This window comes from Megachile rotundata, chromosome 5 (assembly GCF_050947335.1).
Source record: "Megachile rotundata isolate GNS110a chromosome 5, iyMegRotu1, whole genome shotgun sequence".
Taxonomy (NCBI): domain Eukaryota; kingdom Metazoa; phylum Arthropoda; class Insecta; order Hymenoptera; family Megachilidae; genus Megachile; species Megachile rotundata.
In genome coordinates this window covers 5,662,938-5,685,627 of record NC_134987.1, presented here as the reverse complement: position 1 = coordinate 5,685,627, position 22,690 = coordinate 5,662,938, and the positions used below count along the sequence as shown (strand labels likewise).

Genomic DNA, 22,690 nt, shown 5'->3' with positions numbered 1-22,690 from the left:
ATCGAAATATCGTTCAATTCGAACGATTTAAGAATCGCAAGCAAAATTTAAAATCAGTTTTGTTTGAGCAGTTGTTCGTAGTGATTGTGATAAAATGCTCTTCTCTTAATAATAATTCAGACTGATATACAAAGAAAATTTACCTACGTATGTATATCATTTGATACAAACTTCTATTCGAAATAATAATTAAAATGAAAATAAAGTAATAAATTATTACAATATATGCAATTAATACGTACAAAATTATTAAAGTTAATGAATAAGGAGAACAGCAAATTATAACTAAAGAAACTATAATATGGCGTCATATTTAAGTAAACCGAATAAATGATAATAACTCAAATTGATATACAATGCATATGTATTTAAAATTTACTTTTAATTACATTCAAATATTTGCATTATACTTATGATAATTTTGAAAATTGAAATCAGTTTAGTAGTTAGGATATAACTGAGCAGAAAATGTACCATGTTTTATTTTCGTATATTAACAAGATTTAATTCTTGCAATTAATGTATCAATCCATCTCTTTATTATTACAGATATAGTGTTGCACAAGAAAAACAATAATTGCAGTATCAACATTTCAAGCACAAATAATTGAAAACTTTCTATAAAAGAAGATGGAAAGTTTTGTAAGTAATGTCAAATTATAATTTATTTTACTAAATAAGCAAAGTAATTTTAATTCGCATAATATTAAAATTTGATACAATTATTTTTAATGTAATCATTAACCATGAAATGTTATATCTTTATGGAGTCATACATGTAGTGAATGAAGACACAGTTTTCAAAGCAAATTTTATATTTTTAATACAGTGTTTAGGATTAATTATCTATGTATCGTTATTAGGATTATACTTATATTACTTACATAGTTGCAGTATTTATTTTCATGCACCATTCATTTTTATTATTAAATTTAAACATATATTGCATCTCTCACATACATACATAATCCTTTTGAGTTCCACTCTTTACAAAAATTCATGTCAAATTATTAAAATAATATGTATTGTGCGATATAGTAACATACTATGGTTAGACTTATTTTTAATCTTAAATTTGTTGTCTTTAACATTTTACTGGACAGAATATTAACTTTCATTTATTAAAATTTTTGCAACTAAAGAGACACTGTATTTTAAAAACATCCTTCTTCATTTTTCTCATTAAAAAAAGAATTATATGAAATTTGTCCTTTTCTATTAAACAACACGTTTCTGCTAAATAATAATTGACAAATAAGTCATATATAGAATGAAACAATAATTGCTATTTAGCATACTTTGTATTTAAACAAATTCAAGATTAAATATTGTTATGATTTTACAGTGTTTAAGCAAAATTACTAAAATAGTGCTTATGCATCAAACTTAATTTTTTTTCAAAGCAATAAATACAAAATTAGTTATAATTATTGCCATGTTCGTTGCTAAAGCGCTTTATATAATAAAACTTCTTGAATTTGCGTTTGCACAAGATAATAAAATTCCATTATTCGGTCGCAATAGAATTTATAGTATAAACATTTTTAACTTAAATTTCTGGTATAAAAAATAAAAATGTTATATATATATATAATTTATATATGCAGTGTTTGGTAGGTCGATAGAAATATTGCAAAGGATGAGAGAAGAGGTTATTTGAAACATATTTAACTATATGTGCAAAGTATGCAACTTTTATGCAAAGTATTATGGTTTTTGAGATATTGGAAACTTTGCTAATTTCGCTTATTAACGGACAATCGAAACAAATGATTGTAGAAAGTTTATTATGATTATTATAAATTCCACATTAGTATCTTTTGTTATCTTCAGAACTTGTTTTATCTAAACCAAACAATAAAATTTGTTTGAATGTAATTCAAATATTTGGTGAGCAAATAAAGCTGCCTGCATATTGTGTCTATAATCAAAGTAAATTTTTAATTGCTCTTCTTGCAAAAACAGTTCCTATCAAATTTATTTAACTGTTATAAAGATTATTTGGCTATTTTTAAGAAAAAAACGATAAAAAATTTACTTTAATTACAGACACAGTATACAAGAAACTTCATTTACTTACCAAATATTTAAAATCACATTGAGAAAAATTGTATTGTGTGATTCAGATAAAACATGTTCTGTAGATAAGAAAAGATTATAAGTTTGGAGTTTATAATAATCATAATAAACTTTCTACAATCGTTTACTTTTGTAATGTCTGGTAATAAGCAAAATTAAGAAAGAGGCCAATATCTCAAAAACCATGATATTATGCATAAATGTATATATAGCTTAATATGTTCCAAATAATCTCTTCTCTTTTGCAATAATCCCTTGCAATCTTTTCATTGACCTACCAAACACCCAGTATATGTTTGAAATAATAGTCTGCAAGAATTAAATTTTCCAATTAACAATTTAAAGTTCTATAAGCATAACTTTTTTTATTTCTATTATTATCACTTATTAAATTAATTACTATGAGTTGGGAAAAATAACTATATATATTTGCAAATATTCAGACACACTAATGTCACAAATTCTAATTTACACTATAAGTGGCTATTAAGTGCAATCTGAATAAAAGAAATAATATACCATGGCACACATAGTTTTACAACCTTCCACAGTCATTATTTTATAGTTTATCCATTTTGGAACTAAATATTACTATAATATATATAGTATTCTTAATTTAGATATTATAATATACAGGATGTCCCATGCAAGTGAGATAATCTGTACCTTTAAAAAAATTAGCAATGCATCTCATTTAAAAATTAATGTGTATTTTGGTGCATCAGTGCAATAGAAAAGTTTACTTATGTTTTAATACTAAAACTATTTATTTTATAGTTTCTATAGTCTGAAATTTATCACATTACTTTAACATATTTGATATTATTCATTTTTGTTCTATATAACATTTTTTTAAAGATACAGTTTGTCTTAATTGTATGAAATATCCTGTATACATTTTATTCAGCCTTTTTCCATTCAGTATTATAAAGGTAAACTGCTGTACATTCATTTTAAAAATTTGTTAATTGCAATTTTTTGTATTAAATGAAATAATAATTATAATATTACAAATTAATTAACTAGAAATATTTATATGTCAAGTATAGATTTTTCAAAGTTTCTTTAATGAATAGTTAAAAAATTCTTAGCATACAAATATCAGAATAGTTTCATTGATGTACACTTGTATTTCACTTTTTAACTAATTAGTAAAATAAACTTTACTAAATTTATTTGATAAATTTGATAAAATTCATTTTGTTGTGATGTATACACGTACTTATTATAAATTATCCTTTGCTTGCACAAGCGGTTTTGTACTACCAAAATTGCGAGAGTATTAAAGCACATAATACAATTTACATACAAATGTAATCAGCAAAACATTTCTTAAGACAAAGCTTAATGTTAAGCGATACATAAATAACAGTACTTAGTTATTAAAACATATTTTATACATACTAATTACAATTATACAAATTTCTCGCATATAGCACATAAACTTTGCACAATTTTTCATACTAAAACCATAAGTTTGGAGTCACACGAATTTGTCTCAAGGTTTTCAAGCTTAAAAATAATAAAATTTTCAAACAGAAATTTAGAAATTTGCAAATACAAAACATTATAAATTAATAAATTTAGAAACTTAAAAATGCAGAAATTTTTGAATTAGCAACCTTCCAAATGCTGCATAGAAAAATCTCTTACTATATTGCCAATTCAGAATTATTATGATTTTATTATCTATACACCATTAGTAGCTGCAAATGGACAGTTGCCTATCTCTACTTTAAATATTCGTGTGATTCCAGCCTAACATGGTTAATATGTTTTCTGCTTCATGCAGTCCGATTATTAGCTAACATTTTTAATAAATTAATTAAAAAATAAAATTTTTCTAAGACATAAAATTTTTCAATTTTATTTTAATTAGACAGCATTTTGTGAACTATAAATATCATCAACTAATAACTCTGAACTATTCAATGTTTGTCATTTGAAGTTTTATAATATTATAAAACTTCCAATATTTGCTTTTATGTACAAATTGGTTTTAAAAAATCATACAGAGTGCAAATACAATCAAGTATTGTACCCTGTTACAAATATATCACAAGAAAATTATATAAAGAAGATATGCACATAATATAAAACGAAAATGAATTTTGAAGCACATTAAAATATAATTCTTTTTGTTAAGTACATAGACCATAATATTTTAGTATATCATTAACTAAAATGGTAAAATATAATTACTATAAATTTATTTAGATATTTAGTAGTATACAGGTCTTATTTATATTTTTTCACTTGTTTACTTTTGTAATGTTATATGAAAACAAAAAAGTGAAATGATCAATTAAAATGTTCAATTTTTTAAAACACTGTCATCACAAAATATTTTCTTTCCTTTTAGCTAATAGTTAGATTTGTATAAATACAGACTGATTGATGGCTACATCTTCTTTACATAATACATGTACATAGAATAAATTATACAAATATATACAAATTAAGTTCTACACATGTAACATATTCTAATATACAAATCATTCAATTCTTACACAATATATACGCACATATAAATGCCCCTTTAGGTGCTCAACACCAAAATATATTATATTTAACTACATTTAAATGTATCTATGTTTTTAATGCACAGAAATTGTGTATTGATGTAGACAATATTCAATCTTGCAGTTAGGAAAAATGCAGTAAATCCTTTGTAGAAATAAAATACCTAAATACTATTTCTGCTATTTTTTTTTTGTTTTTCTGTCAGTGTAATTTTTGTAATTGACACAATTATCTAAAAAAGGGTGTATATAGTTAAATATATGAAAATACGGCAGTGATCAAATGTCGAAAACTGTATCAATTAGGCCTCGAGACAATACTTTTATACTGATTGAAGAGAATATGTTCGTTTCTTATAAAATTTGTTGTTAAACTTAATGTTCACATTTTTCTCATTCTGTATTATCACTGATAATTACTAACCAAGTAATAAAATTAAACGATTAATTATGCGTATTTAGTGTCATAGAAAAACAATAACTTTTATTATAACAATAAAATTTAAATAAGTGTGCAGTGATTTGCTTACTTACTATTACGATGACAACATTTAATAATCCATAATTATATAGTAACATAAATGTTTTTGAGCTTAAGCAAATCAACAATGGGTTTTATGTAACCCAATTTGTACTGTTTACTTGTATGCAAATATACATAAAAAAAAACTAATTAAATTGCAGATGACTTTAATTACCTCCTGATTTAGGCTGTACTTGTATGATTAGTAGCACCGCTGATGACACTAAATAAAGCAGCGCTGTTGCGTTTAAAATTCCCGACTTGTTCATCAGGCCAGATAGGTTCTCCAAGTAACGACGATAAATTCTGACAAAGCTTCTGATAGTTCTCTCGTAATACTTCTTGATATTCGTGTTGATCAGATGTAATTAATTTACTATTTATTTGAAGAGCTGTGTAACATATTTTAACAAATTCTCTGAAAAATAAAATACACATTAAGATCAAATTTTAAGTATAGTGAATAGTAAATATAGTTTATCCTAAACATAGTAAAATTTCTTTAAATATAGTAAAAATTCCTTTATATCAGTGTAGAAAAAAGGAATGTACCTAAATACATCTTTTAATTCTTCAACTTTATCATCCGGATATTGTGGGGAGAGAGCAGGATCTAAAAATGCAGAAGCATATGCTAATGGTCCAGCATTCACTGTAACGCATATACTTCCTTGTAATCTTAATTGTAATTTTTTCACATCTGTTGGACCTATAAGAGCTACATCTTCTAATTCTTGGACACGTTGGCGCATTTCATCTAAAGCAACTTCAATTGGACTTAATTCCATTATCCGTTTTTGAATGACTAAGATTCGTTTTTTAATATATGGAAAGGAATATTGTGCTAAAATTATAAAATACACCTTTAGTATACTGATATCATGTAGTAAATAACAGCGAGATAAAACTGTAACATACTTTTTAGAATTGTTCTTCGCTTCCATTGCTCTTCTGGGTTACCTCTTGCTTTTCCTTCTTTAGTAAATGGTGTTTCAAACATAAAACATGATATATTATGATTCTGCTCAAATTCTGTTTGTCGTGTTTCTAATTCAAACTTTTCGAAATATGGTGTCACGTGAGTCACTTGAATATATGCTATTTTTGGATCTAGTTCAGTTATATCAATAGGTACGGAGTCCATTATCATTTTAACGTTTTCTGCGCCAAACTTTTCAGAATATAAATGGTGTAGACGCTCTGAAATTTCTGATAAGGACGTAACTTTGGGTTCTTTATAAATATACTCTTGTCCATTTTCTTCCTCAAAATATGCCTAGAAGATATAATGCATTCATAGAATTCAAAATAAGAATAATTCTAATAATAATTCTTAATAATTCTTACCGAACCAAAAAATGCAACTCTATAGAATCTCCCAAGAAGTCGTTTTCCAGATTTTGTAACTTCAACAATTTTATTACAAGCTTGTGCCAAGTGTGAATAACAATTTGCTAAAGCTTCGTAATTTCGTTTTTCTTCATACATAGGAACTATTAATCTATATAAATGTCCTAGAAGTTCAAAACGTTCTGCTTTTTCCAACATATTTGCACAAACTTCTAATTGTTCAAGAAGTATATAGTCGTTGTAATGAATATCTTGTACACCTAAAATAATTATTATCGTACAATTTTACATTTAAAAGCGAAAACAGAAGAAATAATTCGTGCAAATATATCCACATAGATCGAAGTTGATAACAATTTTCAAATCATAAATTATAACAAAAGAAAAAAAAACAAATTAGATTTAAATCATGCATTCTTCACTTATAAAGAGAATATTTAAAAGAAAAAGAGATAGATAGAAATAATAGAAATAATACATAATACAAACATGTGCAAAACATACAAATCTCACCAGCATCAAGTTTAAGACTACATTCATCCCTGGAAATATTCTCAGAGATTTTGTCAAAGGCTTCTGCTCCCCATGAATGAACTTTTCTTAACTTTAAATATTCAGCCATTAACGCAGCAATATGTAATTGACAACAAGCAGCCTAAAAAATAAAATTCAAATTACAGAATCTTGATTATGTTACAGAAACTTCAAGTTAAAACATAAATTTAAAATATCTACCTCTGAGAAATTTCCATCTCTCGCGTGATTTCTAGCCATAGTTTCTAACCATGTATGTCTTAGTTCTGGCGTACTAGCATAAGAATTAGCCAAACTGTGTTGCAAATCTACCAACATTTCAGGATCATTATTATGTTCTCTCATTTGTGCTGTTGCCATTAATACAGTTCGAATTCTTTTATTAAGATCTTTAACTTCAACTGGAAAACCAGTTCCCTTCATCACTTTATCTGATGATGCATAACTGTTTATCAATGAAAGCGATTCCTGGAATCTCGAGTTATTCAATCCAATAACGTTCCCAAGCATTTGAGAAACAGATATTATTACCTATACAGATTAAAAATAATATTTAAAATATCATGAAAAATAAAATGAATGTAAGAATTACTTTTTTAAGATATTTACTTGTAAATGAACTCTTGTCAACCCTTTCCTACTGGTAAATTCAAAATTACTTCTCATGAGAAGATATAGTAAAGCACAGGATTCCTGTCTAATAGAACTTAATTTGCTATTACAGCAACGTAATAATTCATAACATAAACGTCCACATAGTACAGCATTTCCTATAAAGTCAATAATATTTAATTAATTAAAATCAATAAGAGAAACTTACATATTTGCTTTCATTATTAAAATTTAAGAAAAATGTAAAGAATTCATACCTTGAAAAAGAATGATAGAATAATTATTTAAAAATGCTCTAAAACTGGCAAACACGTGACGTAATAAAGTTTCAGACTGGCCAACTTGTAGAAATGACAAATAAATGCTAAATACTTTTTGCATTATGGGATTATCGCCATCCGTTGCTAAAAGCACGTCCTGCATAAAAAATGCAACATGTATACAATTTTCACTTATAACATGTACTGTTATATACTATTTTTATATATTATTTATACCTTAAAGTGAATACAAAATAATCCTAAGCAGTCTAATGCAATGAGACCAACTTCTGTAGCCATATTTGCTTCTAAAATGGCTTGATGTACTTTTCCACCGTCGTTTTCAACAAGATTTTCCCTAACTGTAGTATTATGCGGTTGTAATGTGCTTGTAGCTGGTGTATCAGTAGAAAAATCAGGAGGTGCCATTCTGGCTGGTAATGTCATTGCTTTCGCTGTTCGTGGTTTCCCCGAGTTGTTCGCTATATTTGTGGCTATTTGTCGCTTTCCAACATATTTAAAATGATGAAGACTCATTCTAGAAAAAGATAATGCATACATTACTTAAATATAAATTTTATGGCAACCAATTTAACATTTACTTACTCTATCACTGAAAAGAAGCTTAAAATTTCACAATCGCTGCATTGTTGCCACCAAGCAATTACTTGGTGATCTCCCAAGTATTTTATAACAAATAAGAAACAAAGCAAGATGTCTTTAACTTCTGACGACTGTAATTTATCGCATCTAGGCGATGATTGTGTAACACTTAAAGAACGAGAATGTCGTTTCTTCTCGCCAGTACCGTTTTCAATTGGTTCACGAATAATGGTAGTTTCTTGAGATATATTTGACTGAGAAGCACCAGACATAGTTGAAGTATCCGATTCTATACTGGTGCAGGAATAACCATTAACTAAACCTTGTCCTGCTATGGCCGCAAAATATGTAGAATCTCGTAGATGCATAGATGCTCTTATTGGAGACTGCGTATCCAAATGTACGGTAAGCCTGTATACATTGATGTATAATAAAGGTTATTCGAGTTGAATATTTATTTTTTAAGGAAATAGTAAGAAGATTTGTGTTCACCTATGAATTGATTTTGGAGTCCCAACTGTTGTAATATTACTAGAATTATCTTTGTTTGCTAAAAATGAACTACTCGTTGATATTCTATCAGTACCATTTTGCTTCATTTCTGTTTTAGTGTTATCATGAACAGATTGCAATCGATGTAAATTTTCTAAAACAATACCCAGCCATGGTATATAAATAAAAGCTATTCTGCTTAATTGACCCTGCAATAAAGAAATTCAAACAAGTTACAATTAATTTATTATTTTATTTGTATAGTTATTTTATATAATGATTACAGCACTCAAACGTAATTTTAAATAAATCCAAAAGCTGCATGATAGTTAAGTTTGTTTACCTTATTTTGATATCTATCATCAAGTTCATGCTTCGCCATTAAATCTCGTAATGTAGCTATTGCCACTTTCCGAATTTGTACAATTTCATTTAGAGATGTTTTAACCTCTTGCATTAAAAGTCCAACCAAGAAATGATGTTTACAAAAATCTTCCGATAAACAATATTCATTCATTAAATCTGCAATGAATATTGTATTTTAATAAAATTATGTAATGTACAATAATTTTAAACAATGTGAAAATAGCAAAATATGCACATACATGGGCCACCTAAAAAATATTTAGGATTAAATGAAATTAAAATTACTTAAATAAAATTTGTTAATGAGTTGCTATAAATTGTTGACTATAGCGTGTTATGCTTTAGTTTCAAATGACATACTAAAACAACGAAAATATATTACTTAATGAAAATCTCTCACTTTCTCATGATTATAATAATAATAATAAGATAATTATTTCATTATAGTACTTATAACCTTATAAAATATTTGCAAATTCATGCACTTTTTTTCGTATAAAAAAGTTTTCATACAGTGAATCTCAATATAAACGTGTAACATTTTGTAAGAAAATATAGTGTATAACATAAAATGTGTGTGTGAAAATGAATCTTATACATATTTTATATTACGTAAATATAAAATATTCTATAAGTTATACTTGATAACTTTTGGTGCATTGTAATGATAAAACAGGCTTGCATAACAACAGTAAAAATGCCAAGAAAATATTTTCTAAACATCTACTAAAGTGATAGTGATTAATGTTCAGAAAATTGTGTGGACCTCCCATTCACTATGGCTACAATTACAAATCACAATAAAAATGGGAGAGTATGACTTAACATACCATCACATTCTGGATCACTCTCTGTATCTTCTGAATAAAGCATAAAATTATTACATTACGAAATTGTAAATACCGAGTAAAATATATGTAGAATTTCTCAATTTTACCTCTGGAAGTAATTCGTGATGGCATCATTGGTAAGTTGAAAGACACATAATGTTCATGAGAGCATATTATTTGCAAAAACGTAAATTTAAAGTCGTGTAATGCACGTGGATCTCCGGGTGAAAAGTTGTCCATATACAAATTAATAAGATGGAACACGAATCCACGATCCATGAATGTAAGACATCGCTATTATAGGACATAAGAAAATGAATGTAAAAATATTTAATCAAGTATTTTACTTAACAAATATTTATCTACCTTTAAAAATTGTGCAAGACTTTTGTTTAATTCATGAGTCTCAACAGGCATGTCTCTATATTTATTCATTAGATAAGGCATAATTACTTCCACTAAATTTCGAATTTTTTCATGATATTCTTTTGAAAATCTTTCGTTCCTATGCATCTGTAAAATAAATTAACTCAATTAAATTTTTCTTCATAAATTATATTCAATTTATAATTATTAGAGTAATATGTTACTGAAAAATTTACTTTTATTCTTCCTGTTGAAAGCAAATGTTGTGCCATGCTCTTGATCATTATTTCAAAAAAGAAGTTAGAATGATGCATAAATTTATTTACTACCAAAAAATCAGTATTGTTTGGCTGTAATAATGTAGGAAGATGTTTTCCTAGTTGTTCATGAACGGTTATACTGCCATTTTCTTGAGAAGGCGGTACAAAAACAAACTATAAAATATTTAAATTGAAATTAATAAACAGATTCAATTTCATTAATTACATTTGCGAGCAACTTTTACCTTAATGTAAGCTTGAAGCGTTTCCTTCCTACCAGCTTCATGCACCATATTTATGAAATGTATTAAAACTCTTATAATGTATAAACCAACTTCTTCATTGGTAGTATAAGTTAACAATGTAAATAGTTGATTCAATATGGTAGGAAGAAACGTGATAACAGTAACCAGTTGTACTGCATGAGCAGCTTTTAGGATTTTACACGTTTCTGAATCCGCTGGTACTACTCCTACTTTCATATCCAGGATACGTTCCATATGAGCAAATAAGTTATGTAAATGTACATCGCGGGTAAATACAGTTGAAATTAACTGAAATGCTACTGTAAATACTGGCCGCTGAGAATCGATCCATACGATTTCTGGTCCTGCATTCTAAAACATTACAAATTTAATTGTTGAACCAAAACTACTAAAAAATTATTAATTGTTATTATTAATTATTAATCTTTGAGGTAAAAACATTGTAATATAATTTTTTTATTTAATATTAATCTTACTCCTTTTCCTAATCCAAGAGGTTGTATCGACAAATATCCTGGAGGTAAATGCGTTGCTACTGGTAACATCTGTACATTCATATCCATATCCACATTTAATCTGTATATAAAAATTTACTAATTTTCTTATTATATAATTATAAATTAATTGAAAGATTTAATAAAAAAATACAGATTATATTAAAATATTTATTATATAATTTATTTTTATTATTAGTAACAATTTGAACTATGTAATATATATTTTATTTCAAATTGTTTACTAATCATATGTGAATTATTATTCTTTGAATTGTCATACCTTCCTTTGTGCAACAACGGAGACCAGGCGTAACCAACACAGCTTTCAACTCCATTTTCTTTCTTCTTATTCATATCACAACTTATATGATAGAAGGAAAAAAGCAAATGATGCTTGGAGTGAAGTTTCGTTGGCAATCGTATTTTAATCTCTTCATACCATGAAGGAACTGCATTATGATGTAAAACTGAACAAGAAGCTCGCAAGCATAAAAGTGGAGCACCAGGTCTTCCATATATACACTGTTATAGAAATATACAAAAATTACAATTTCTATGTAATATTTTATGGATTTCAACATCAATATCATTATGTTATTTAATATTTTTGTAAAGTATACCCTTAAAGGTGCAGCATTTTCACTGTCATCATCTCGTAGCTCAACAATACATGCAATATTTCTAGCTCTTGTGAATATTTTTTGAGCATCAAAGCAAAGCGTTTGGGGATAAACATAAAGATGGTTAATATACGTCGTGTAAGGGTGAACATCTTTCTCTGAAGTACTTTCAAATTCTGCAATTTCAAGAGTTGGTTCTGAAGTTGGTGGTAATGGAAATGGTTTTAATGCTGCTAAGGACGTAGATAATGTATCTAAACATAAAAGCACGAAATTAGTCATTTCACTCTATAACATTATGTACTATAATTACACACTAGATACATACTATCAGGTAATTCTGTAATTGACTCAATTTTTATTTTTAACCAGCCAGGTATCACAGTTAATTTACTAAGTTTTTCAGGCCTGAAATAAAAGGTATTAAAAGGTATTCATATACATTTAAACTTAATATTATATTTTGATAATACAAACTTTCTGTATTCCAAAAGAAGTTTTAATAATTCATCATCTTTTATTTTATTCCCCTCTTGTCTATAAATTGCTGGAAAATCTGATGACGTATCCAATTCATTGCTATATAATCTAAATAATGGTCTAGCAGCCCAAGCAAAGGGCATTCTATAATTTCCCAATCTAAAACGTTTTAAATTAAGTGAAATTTTGTCTACATACAAAATAATACAGAATTATATATTTTACATGCATAGTAAAATGTACATTTACCTTTGGCAGCATGCTCTAACTTGTTTATGTACTTTTAAACCTAAACGTGGATCTTTTGTAGCTCTTAAATATGGTTCAGAAGTTTGACATATGTTCCCTTGCAATATTTTATCTATTCTTACCACCAAAAATATATCAGGATGAGGATTGCTAATACTAAATATAGCCTGGAAGGATATAAATTACGATCAATAAATTATAGAATAATATATTGAAGTATTAAGGAATAAATGTAAAGAAATAAACCTGTTTTGGGTATTTAATCCAGTCTAATGGGATACTTTTTAAATCATCCGGCAATTTTACATTCTTTGTAGATTCTGTCATAATACCTACTGGACTTAATTCTTTTACCATTTCTTGAACAACTTCATGATTAACGTCAAAGTGAAAGTTTTCAGTAAGTTTTCTAGCACTTCTGGCATCGTATAGACTCAATGTTGTCTGATATGGCTCTACTTGGCATAATGACTCTTTTTCATCTATTGGCGCTTGTAATCTGAATTTAAGACTTTCACATTTTACAAAAATTCGTTGTCCAAATTGTTCTTTATATGGATCAATATTATTTTCAGTAGAATTTCCTGATTGTTGCTTACTGTGTGGAATATAAGGGTAAATATTAAACAATCGTTTGCGATTTTCACGTCTCGCTAATGCTATACTTGTATCAGTTTCTCTGGAATATTTTATTAATTGTGGATTCATACTTTGTTCCAAACCTTTCAATGTTCCATAAACCTATAAATAATAACATAAAATTCAACTGAGTTACATGTATACAAATAATTTGTTAAAGAAATTAATATACTACATCTTTTGACAGTATATATTTGTTTTTACTTTAATTTTAATACCTGCATAGGCTGAGGAGAAGGAGGAGGTGTATTACATGCTCTTTCTAACGAAGCAGCTCGTTTTTCTTCTTGCTGTTTATAATGCTGTAATACTGAACTTAGCTTTAACAACCAATCCTGCATATCTGCTTCATTATCTGCTGCTAAAGTATATGATTTATGAGTCCCGCTCATTCTTAATTCAAAACAGTATCTTCCACGTTTAGGATTTCTGACAACTTCAGTACAGAAATCCATTACTATTGTTAATTTTGCTTCTCCTTTCTTTTCATCTTTAAAAAGCTCAAGAATATATGTGCCATCAACTTCTTGTCTAAGATTACAAAATCTTCTTTTGAACGATTTTGAACCAATATTTGCAAACATACGATCACTACTACCAATTTCTGGTCCTTTCATTAAATAACCTTCTTTTGTTATTCCATTGCTCTTTGTTAGCTCCTAATTAAATTAAACAATGTGATTTAATTCATTTACTACTTTAATCTTATTCTTTAATCATGCATTTTCATAAACAATACTACAGTGAAGCATTATCATAAAATTAACAATAAACTAAATACTAAATATCTTACCTCATCAACTTGGTCTACTTCTGTATCAATTTCATAAACCTCATCTTTTAGATCATCTGCTTTTGCTATTCTAAAAATGAGAAAAGACATGTAAGCTAATGCAATATATTTTACTTAGCAATTTACATTTAACAAAGAATTATTTAAACTAGTATGTTTATAGTTATAGTAATAAAAACATACTTAGGTAATTCAAGATATGTTCCACTATATGCTGAATATTTGTAATGTATAAGATGCCAGTTAGATGTGTAACTTCGTAAACATTCTTTTGTAAGAAGGTTCTCTCCTCCTTCCTCACTATCTGAAGTTTGTGATATTGTCGGTACAAGAGTACGATATCTTCTAGGTAATACCACTTGCTAATAAAGAAAAAGATAAGAAAGTATTATTTTTTAGAATGGTTACATGAATCATTCAAACTAAACTCATTATTGTAGTCTGTTATAATGACTCATAAATTATGTTAATACTAATTTCAAAAATGTATATGTATATTATATGAAATATATGTTTTAAATAATAGATTCAAAAAACAAAGAGATTTATTAAGTTTCAAAAAGAACATATAGCCTTCAATGCTATTAACTTCCTGCATATGAACTCACAGTTATTTATCTGTTCATATAGCGGATGTAAGATCTACTAAATAGATAAGAAATATTGAGTTTAAACTTACTGAAACATCATCCTGAGGATATAGAAGAAGTTCTCTTTGTGGATCATTTTGTAGTACAGTTTTGTTTTTCAATACAAAACTTTCAAAATCTATTGGCTCTACTAAATGTGGCTTATTCTGAAAAAAAAGATTAATAAGATATTACATATTTATTGAAAAGATTTGAAAAATTCAAAAAAATGCATTGATGACAGGAAACAAAACATCTTATTTTCTACTAAAAAATACCAGATGTCAATGTATTAATGACACAAATAATGTCTAATGAACTTAATTAAGAACATTTAACAGTACAATTTAAAATAAATTACATATCAAATCTAATTATTTTACTGTTAAAAAGAATACACTTTATTCATAGGACAAAGAAATAATTAATGAAAAATGTATTAAGGTGTTACAAGGTACCATAAATGGATATGTTTCAACACGAATAACATTATCCTTGAAATGAAAATTTCACGTTTGTGCTTATTCTAAGATAAAAAAAAATAAAAATAGTTTAAGAACTTTAAACTTTATATAAAAAATCAATATTATTTTATTTATCTTTGAAGTTGAAATATTTGTACTATCCTTAATGAGTACTTATCAGTAATTATCATGAATGGTGAATTAATCATACTACAAGTACTCTGATAAATGATTCAAAGGAAATCATATTTTTATTGACATCAATTATTGCATACTTGTCGTGTGAAATACCACGAAATAATTGACAAATGTAATAAAGCGGCAGAATTGGATCTAGCAAAGGATGTCGGCAAGCCTACCTGTACAGTGCTCTCGCGTACTACCTGAGAGACAGTCTCTCGTAATTGAGCGGCCATGCCCGGCTTACCTAAGCCTCGAGTAAACTTTCTTTCACTCATCTTTGCCGATGATACGTTGATATTATCATCGTACGCCAATAAAAATAATCACAATCATTACGCATAGTTCTTGTACTGGACACTACTAACCGCTCTTTATTGCCGCAGCCATATTTACGCGGCTTCTACGATCACGTTGTTATATAGTTGAATGCGCATCGCGAGGGAGGGGTACAAAATTCAACTTATAGCGGAATCGGAGCAAGAAAAGGTACATTCAGGTGCAACGTAGGCTTCTTTTAGATAAGGACGATTATAGGAGGGGAGTACCCCACTACTTCTTTCCGGTTTTTGAAAATCAGGTATGCAAACCTGACATTTCCAAATATTGAAATTTCCAAATTTTTGAAAGACGAAATTTTGAAATTTCTACATTTTTAAATTTTCAAATCTTCAAGCCCCCAAATTCCCAAATTTCTAAATTTCCCATCTCCAAATCTTCCATATTTCAAATGACCAAATTGCTAAAAACCAAATTGTCAAATTTCCAAAAGCCTACATTTTCAAGTTTCTAAATTTTTAACTTTCTAAGACTTCATATTTCCAAATTTCCAAATTTCCAAATGCCAAAGTTTCTCAAATTTTATATTTGAGGTTTTGTGAATTTGAGAATTTATAACTTTTACAAATTTAAAATTTAAAAATGTACCAACAAAAAATCAGAATGGTGGAATAGGTTTCCCCTACATCATCATTTTCCCTAGAAAAGCTCACCATGCTCAGCAATGTACCATTTTCTGTGAAGTATATGTATAAAAACTTCTTGAGAAGTTAATTAAACTTTGACCTGATACGCGTTTTTTAAATGTTCTTATCTAATAGTAAGTTACCTCTCAATTTAATTCAGATAATACAATTTTTTCTTTAGGAATTCTGGACATTAGTGACTGAAAATTATTTGTCAAAACAATAGGTCATTGCTTGGCTAGCGTCTATTTATATGTACATGACAACGTCCTAGCAATATACATATGATAATACTCTCCCCCCTCTATGCAATTTACAGTATAGCACGATTGCTGCAATCACATATATATGCAATGCTCACATGCAGTATGTTGTTTAATTGTGTTATAAATAAACTGTTTTATTATCATGTTATGACCGAAGGCTGTAAATTTACCCCTTTTAAACGAATTACTAGTTTCTGATAGCGTAAATCTACCCCTCCAAACAGCATGTTTTAAATGCAATCTAGAACCACGGCAGGCATTCACAATAGACGTGAATCTAAGAAAAATCATCGCAGATGCAACGTGCAATTTGAATGAGTAATATTTGACTAATATGAAGCAATTTTAATGCTGTTCTTACTTCTGTTTTAGAGAACACGGCGATATAGCAAAAGGAAGTTCTACCACTTGGTTGTGAGTGGCAAATTTTCAAAGTTTAAGAATATAGAAATTTGAAAATTTGCAGATTTAAAAATTTAGAAATGTAGACATTTAAAAATTTAGTTTTTTGAAAATTCAAATAATTGGTAATTCTATAGTTTAGAAATTTTGTTATTTAGAAATTTGGAAATTTGATAATTTTGTAGTTTCAAATAAAAGAATTTGTATATATTTTAAATAAATCTATTAAATTATCACTTACGTGATGATTTTCTTCCTGCAATAATTAAAAAGCGTATTTTTGAAAGTTTGAGCAATATTAAATTAATATTCTAAAACTTTAAAACATTGAGATATTAAAAAATAATAATTAAAATAATTTATGATGGCATTTCATATTTCAAATACGACTGTACATACTCATATGTTCTGTTATATTTTGTATTAATAAATACTGGATAGAGTGAAAGACATATAATTTAATTAACTACAAAGTTTTTCATTTACCAAAGATATTTAATTTTGATATATACAGCGGTACTGTTAATAGTAAATGATGTAATTACAGTCAAAACAATACTGTATTTCTAAAATTACGGCGTGTATTTAAACATGTGACTGCAGTAACGTTTACACATAATTCAGTATCAACTACTGTAAGTCTTACTCTAAGAATTAATTTCCGTTTCATTCGATGTTTTAAAACGTCTTAAATGTAATTACTAGTATAATGCATATATTTAGTATTCAATCACGTTGGTAATTATATAAATCAGTGTCGGTTATTTGCAGAAATTTGAGTTTGTAAGAAGCTGGGTTAATTCAAAGTGTTTTTGATATCATATTATGGATGACGAGCTTGAAGATAGAATTCTGTATCAGGTGATTTAGATCAAAATAATTGAATATATGTATTTTTTAACAAATATTTATTATATGAAAAATATATTATTTACATATTTGATCTATAATTTTCATGTCACATAATTTATATTCAAAAGGAGTCCATATAATTTGACTGTTTTTTTATTTTTTCAATGTATAGTACAAGATAAAAATTAAAATAAATTTATCGTTTCAAATATTTAAATGTGTGCTATCAGTTAGAAGCTTATAATTGTATTGTGATGTTCATCCATAATAATAACGTATCTTTCTGATTGTTTAATAGACATATGTGTCACACATGAAGCTGGTATCGAAATTTGCAGTGGGTATTCCCACTGGATTAAATGCTGGGATAAGTACTCCTTTGGGTTATTTTTGGAGGATCATAAGAGCTTATGCATTGAAGCCAGAAGTGTTAATTTGTGGCATAGTTTTGGCAGTCGTTCTGTTTTACATACAAGCTGTTGATGTATGGAGTCGTTCTTTATTAGGAAAAATCCAGTATACTCTGGGTCGTACCACATCGAAGGTATATAAATTAAGCAATAAATTATAAAGGAACCTAATATTTGGCACATTTAGAACAAAATCCAATAAAAATTTCAACCTCACAGCTTACAGAAATAAATTTCATTTTTCAATTTAAAAGAAATAAATTTTTGTTTACAAAATAGTGATTGTTCAAGATGGCACTAATACAGATAAATGTGCTTTAATATGCATAAGGCATGTGAATTCCCTGCACAACATTCTAACTTGCGAATTCAAGTGAAATTGAACACTAGAGTTCATATGCAACTACATGATTCGCTAATTTTAAGAAGCATAATTTTCATACATCCTGAATGTCTTATTTAAAAATAGTTAATACAATTATAAAATCTAGCATCAAAAAGGTGTTTGTAATAAGTCATTTACCTTCACTTGCTTATTATTACAAAATTTTTATTTTAATAAATTAATAATCAAAATTATATGTAGGTATCAAAACTACAATTTTTGGTCAATGATTCTGTAAATAATGGAGTAAAACTTAGCTGGGAATTAAAACAAGGATATATTGCTGCATATGCTGTTCAAGGCCATAGAGCTCGTATGGAAGACCGTTTTGTTGTAAATGAAGATATGAATAACACTGGTGTATCTTTATTTGCTGTATTTGATGGGCATGGTGGAGAAGTAAGTTCAATAATGTTTTATAATATATTTAAATGTGAAAAATTAACCAATTATCAACTAATATCTTCACTTTTTCATTTAACATCATAATTTTAAAATTGTTTAACTTATGATTTTATACTGTCTTCCACAATTGCAGATTTGAAACACATGGATAAGGTAAAACATATGTTTTTTATGATGGTAAAGTTGTACAAGAAAATACTAAAATACTAAATATTTATTGAATAATTATATTATTTTAAAAAGTTAACATGTATTTACTAAGAATGTACATTATAGATTTATATGAAGTGTTGTATAATTATGTTTCTACAGTTATTTACATGAATGCTTAGTATACATAGGAAAATTAATAGGAATTATTTTAATAGTATTAACAGTGTTTATGAAATATTTTAAAAAGCAGAGTAAATGCATGTAACCAGGAATAGAAATAACAGTATATACATATTGAAAGTATAGTATCTTATTTTATATATACTTGATAGAAATTTATACTATCATAACGAATATCAATGTGTAATGATAAATAAATTACACAATTAAATTTTTTAATTTAAGAATTATTCTGAATGAAACAATTATCTTCATTACACATTGATACCTTTACGGAACTATTCAAAAGCTGTATATAGGTATATAATAGTTAGGTATTATGAAAATTATAGTTTATTATTTAATATAACAGAGAAAATCATGTTACATGTAATATCTTTATTGTGGTTATTTTTCTATTTGACGATATTAGAAAGTACATTAATAGTATATCAATGACATGCTACTATTTTGAATGCTATTACAAAAAAATATAAAATACTAATTTGATTTGTATTCTTTTGTTTCTTCATAGTTTGCAGCAAATTATGCTCGTGACAAACTTATTCCCAACATTAATCAAAAAGTGATTGAATTAAAAGACATGATCGCTGGCAAAGCGCCTCGCGCACCAGAAGACACGAATAAAGTTGAAGAACCAGAACAGAAAGAAGAAAAGAACGATACAGGACATCAGACAGAACGTAGAAAATCTTTTCGTAAAACAGTAAGCACCTCACTGACGGATGATTGTATGAAGAAAAATGTTGGAGTAACTGATCCAGAATTACTTGACAAACTAGATAGCTTGCCAAGACCAATTACGAGAGAGGTATAGTAGATATCACATAAAATTTTTCCTAAGTATGAGATAAATACCTACTCTTTATTTAAACTTCAAGGTAAGACCATGCAGGACAACAGAAAAACCGACAAAAGTTGATATTACAAATTATCTTGATGGAAATAAGATAAATTATGGTAGATTACTAACCGACGAAGTATTAGCAGTCGATAGATTATTAGTCGAAGCTGCTAAAAAGAATATGGATGTAGCTGGTAATAATTTTTTAATAATTACATTCTATATATTTGAAGTTATACAAAATAACTTCATAAAACTTGTGACATTGCAGGTACAACTGCGTTGATTGCTTTGCTAGAAGACAATAAATTAATTGTAGCAAATGTTGGAGATTCAAGAGGTGTTATGTGCGATGGAAAAGGCAATGCAATACCTCTGTCTTTTGATCATAAACCTCAGCAGGTATATATTTTTTTTGTACAAAATGATAAATAATTTATTTATTTTACTTATTATTAAGGTGTATTTATTCTTGTAAAAATTATTTTCAGGAAAGAGAAAAGAAAAGAATAAATAAGGCTGGTGGTTTGGTAACATTTAATGGTGTATGGAGAGTTGCTGGTATATTAGCAACTTCTCGAGCTCTAGGAGATTATCCTCTAAAAGATAAAAAATTAGTAATTGCTGATCCAGATATTTTAACTTTTGATCTTAGCGATCATAATCCCATGTTTATTGTTTTGGCATCAGATGGTTTGTGGGATACTTTTACAAACGAAGAAGCTGTAGCGTTCATTAAAGAACGTATAAATGAACCGCATTTTGGAGCAAAAAGTATTACATTACAAAGTTACTACAGGTAAAATAAAACATTATAACAATGTTTTTTATGGAATTTTTACTATGTATTTATTCATTCTTTTAATATACAGGGGCTCTGCTGACAATATTACAGTAGTTGTAATTAATTTAAAAGATCGCAAATACAGTACATCAGAGACCAAAAAGAATCAATAATGTTTTAAGTGTACAACGAATTTCTATGTTTTTTCCAAAGGTATTCTAGTCATTGATTATATACTAACGGCTAAAGCAGAAATCCGGGAAGAAATAAATGTACTCTTGTTGTATGTATAAATTAATATTTCAATTACTGAAATATTTTCTGTTATTAAAGTAAGTAATTTTGTTTGCCATAACGATTTGTTCCTATACATTTTATTCAGTATTTTATAAAATCACATATTGTTGAATAATCTACACTATGTGTTTCCTTCCTGTACATAATGTTTCCAGTAATAACAGTTTATAATATCAACTTTCCGTTTGAACAGTAGAATGCGAATACAAGATGTATGTTTATTTATGTACGTTATACATTGTTGTAATGCTGACCTAAATATATGTAATGTATATAAAATTATGTACTAGAATAAAACTTTTAATCAATACTAAAGTGAAATTCTGTCTTATGAATTCCTAGTCATTTCATATTTCATGGATTAGTAAAAAAAAGAGTTATGTTCAAATTAACGACCGGTTCGCATTTTTATCGACACTGTAGGTAATTTGGCCAAAACTAAGGAAATAGGTGAAAAGTACTACGAGCGCTGCTATCGGATAATCGTTGAACTATATTTCACGGTTCATGGCCATCACGTTTGTATACATTAGTATCTGTCTCACTCATGCACCTTCGAAAATTCGACTTTATTCAGTATACAGTATTTATTGCTGTCTAAAGCGACCAGAGCACCCTGTAGTGAAGTCCACTGATGGGTGCTGTACTCGTAAAAACTTCATTTTCGCAATCTTCGAGCGTCAAAGTCAAATCTACGAAAATCGATTCGTCTCTCTCACACCAATGCGATGTGCGAAGGAGATAAGGTAATTTCGTAGATTCGACTTTGACGCTCGAATATTGCGAAAAAGTGGTTTTTACGAGTACAGCACCCATCAGAAAACTTCACTACAGGGTGCTTTGGTCGCTTTAGACAGTAATAAATATTCTATACTAAATAAAGTCGAATTTTCGAAGGTGCATGAGTGAGACAGACGCTGATGTAAACAGGTAAGATGACCGCAACGAGACACTCTCCTTAATGGATGGCGTCGATCGGTTCTCCTACTAACAGGGTAACAGAAAAGTGGAAGAAGTATGTGATATAATGGCGGTCATTTCAAAATGGTTTTGATGAGTTCTGTTAGTAGTAGGAAAACAGAAAAGTAGGAGAGGTGTGAGACAAACAGCGGCCATTTCAAAATGGTATCACA

General features: G+C 27.8%; 2 protein-coding genes across 12 annotated transcripts; one reads left to right on the top strand and one right to left on the bottom strand.

Annotated features, from left to right (window-relative positions):
• Window positions 1–40: 40 nt before the first annotated feature.
• LOC100878791 (protein phosphatase 1L) lies at window positions 41–21,878 on the top strand. 5 transcript variants are annotated; one of them, XM_012291691.2, is made up of 9 exons: window positions 41–147; window positions 550–642; window positions 18,398–18,643; window positions 19,096–19,293; window positions 20,147–20,443; window positions 20,514–20,670; window positions 20,748–20,878; window positions 20,968–21,275; window positions 21,349–21,878. In XM_012291691.2, the coding sequence occupies exons 2-9, from the start codon at window positions 631–633 to the stop codon at window positions 21,431–21,433; spliced, it is 1,434 nt and encodes a 477-aa protein (XP_012147081.1). In that variant the 5' UTR covers window positions 41–147; window positions 550–630; the 3' UTR covers window positions 21,434–21,878. The 5 variants fall into 5 exon arrangements, with proteins under 5 accessions (XP_012147081.1, XP_003706047.1, XP_012147079.1 ...); XM_003705999.3 differs by lacking the exons at window positions 41–147; window positions 550–642 and adding exons at window positions 17,746–17,882; window positions 18,019–18,108; XM_012291689.2 differs by lacking the exons at window positions 41–147; window positions 550–642 and adding exons at window positions 17,844–17,941; window positions 18,019–18,108.
• Window positions 897–16,447, bottom strand: Ziz (dedicator of cytokinesis protein Ziz). 7 transcript variants are annotated; one of them, XM_076531829.1, is made up of 30 exons: window positions 15,794–16,447; window positions 15,021–15,137; window positions 14,525–14,703; window positions 14,342–14,411; window positions 13,767–14,207; window positions 13,156–13,650; window positions 12,910–13,076; window positions 12,658–12,819; window positions 12,509–12,588; window positions 12,181–12,434; window positions 11,841–12,082; window positions 11,540–11,639; window positions 11,043–11,414; window positions 10,774–10,971; window positions 10,538–10,684; window positions 10,279–10,465; window positions 10,172–10,201; window positions 9,319–9,497; window positions 8,976–9,184; window positions 8,487–8,894; window positions 8,118–8,418; window positions 7,878–8,037; window positions 7,618–7,778; window positions 7,210–7,539; window positions 6,964–7,129; window positions 6,472–6,734; window positions 6,043–6,400; window positions 5,677–5,968; window positions 5,300–5,542; window positions 897–4,834 (listed from the first exon to the last, which is right to left on the bottom strand). In XM_076531829.1, exons 1-29 carry the CDS (start codon window positions 15,890–15,892, stop codon window positions 5,308–5,310), a joined length of 6,402 nt encoding a protein of 2,133 aa, XP_076387944.1. In that variant the 5' UTR covers window positions 15,893–16,447; the 3' UTR covers window positions 897–4,834; window positions 5,300–5,307. The 7 variants fall into 7 exon arrangements, with proteins under 7 accessions (XP_076387944.1, XP_076387943.1, XP_076387945.1 ...); XM_076531828.1 differs by having other exon boundaries at window positions 897–5,542; window positions 15,794–16,446; XM_076531830.1 differs by having other exon boundaries at window positions 897–5,542; window positions 6,979–7,129; window positions 15,794–16,445.
• Window positions 21,879–22,690: the final 812 nt, after the last annotated feature.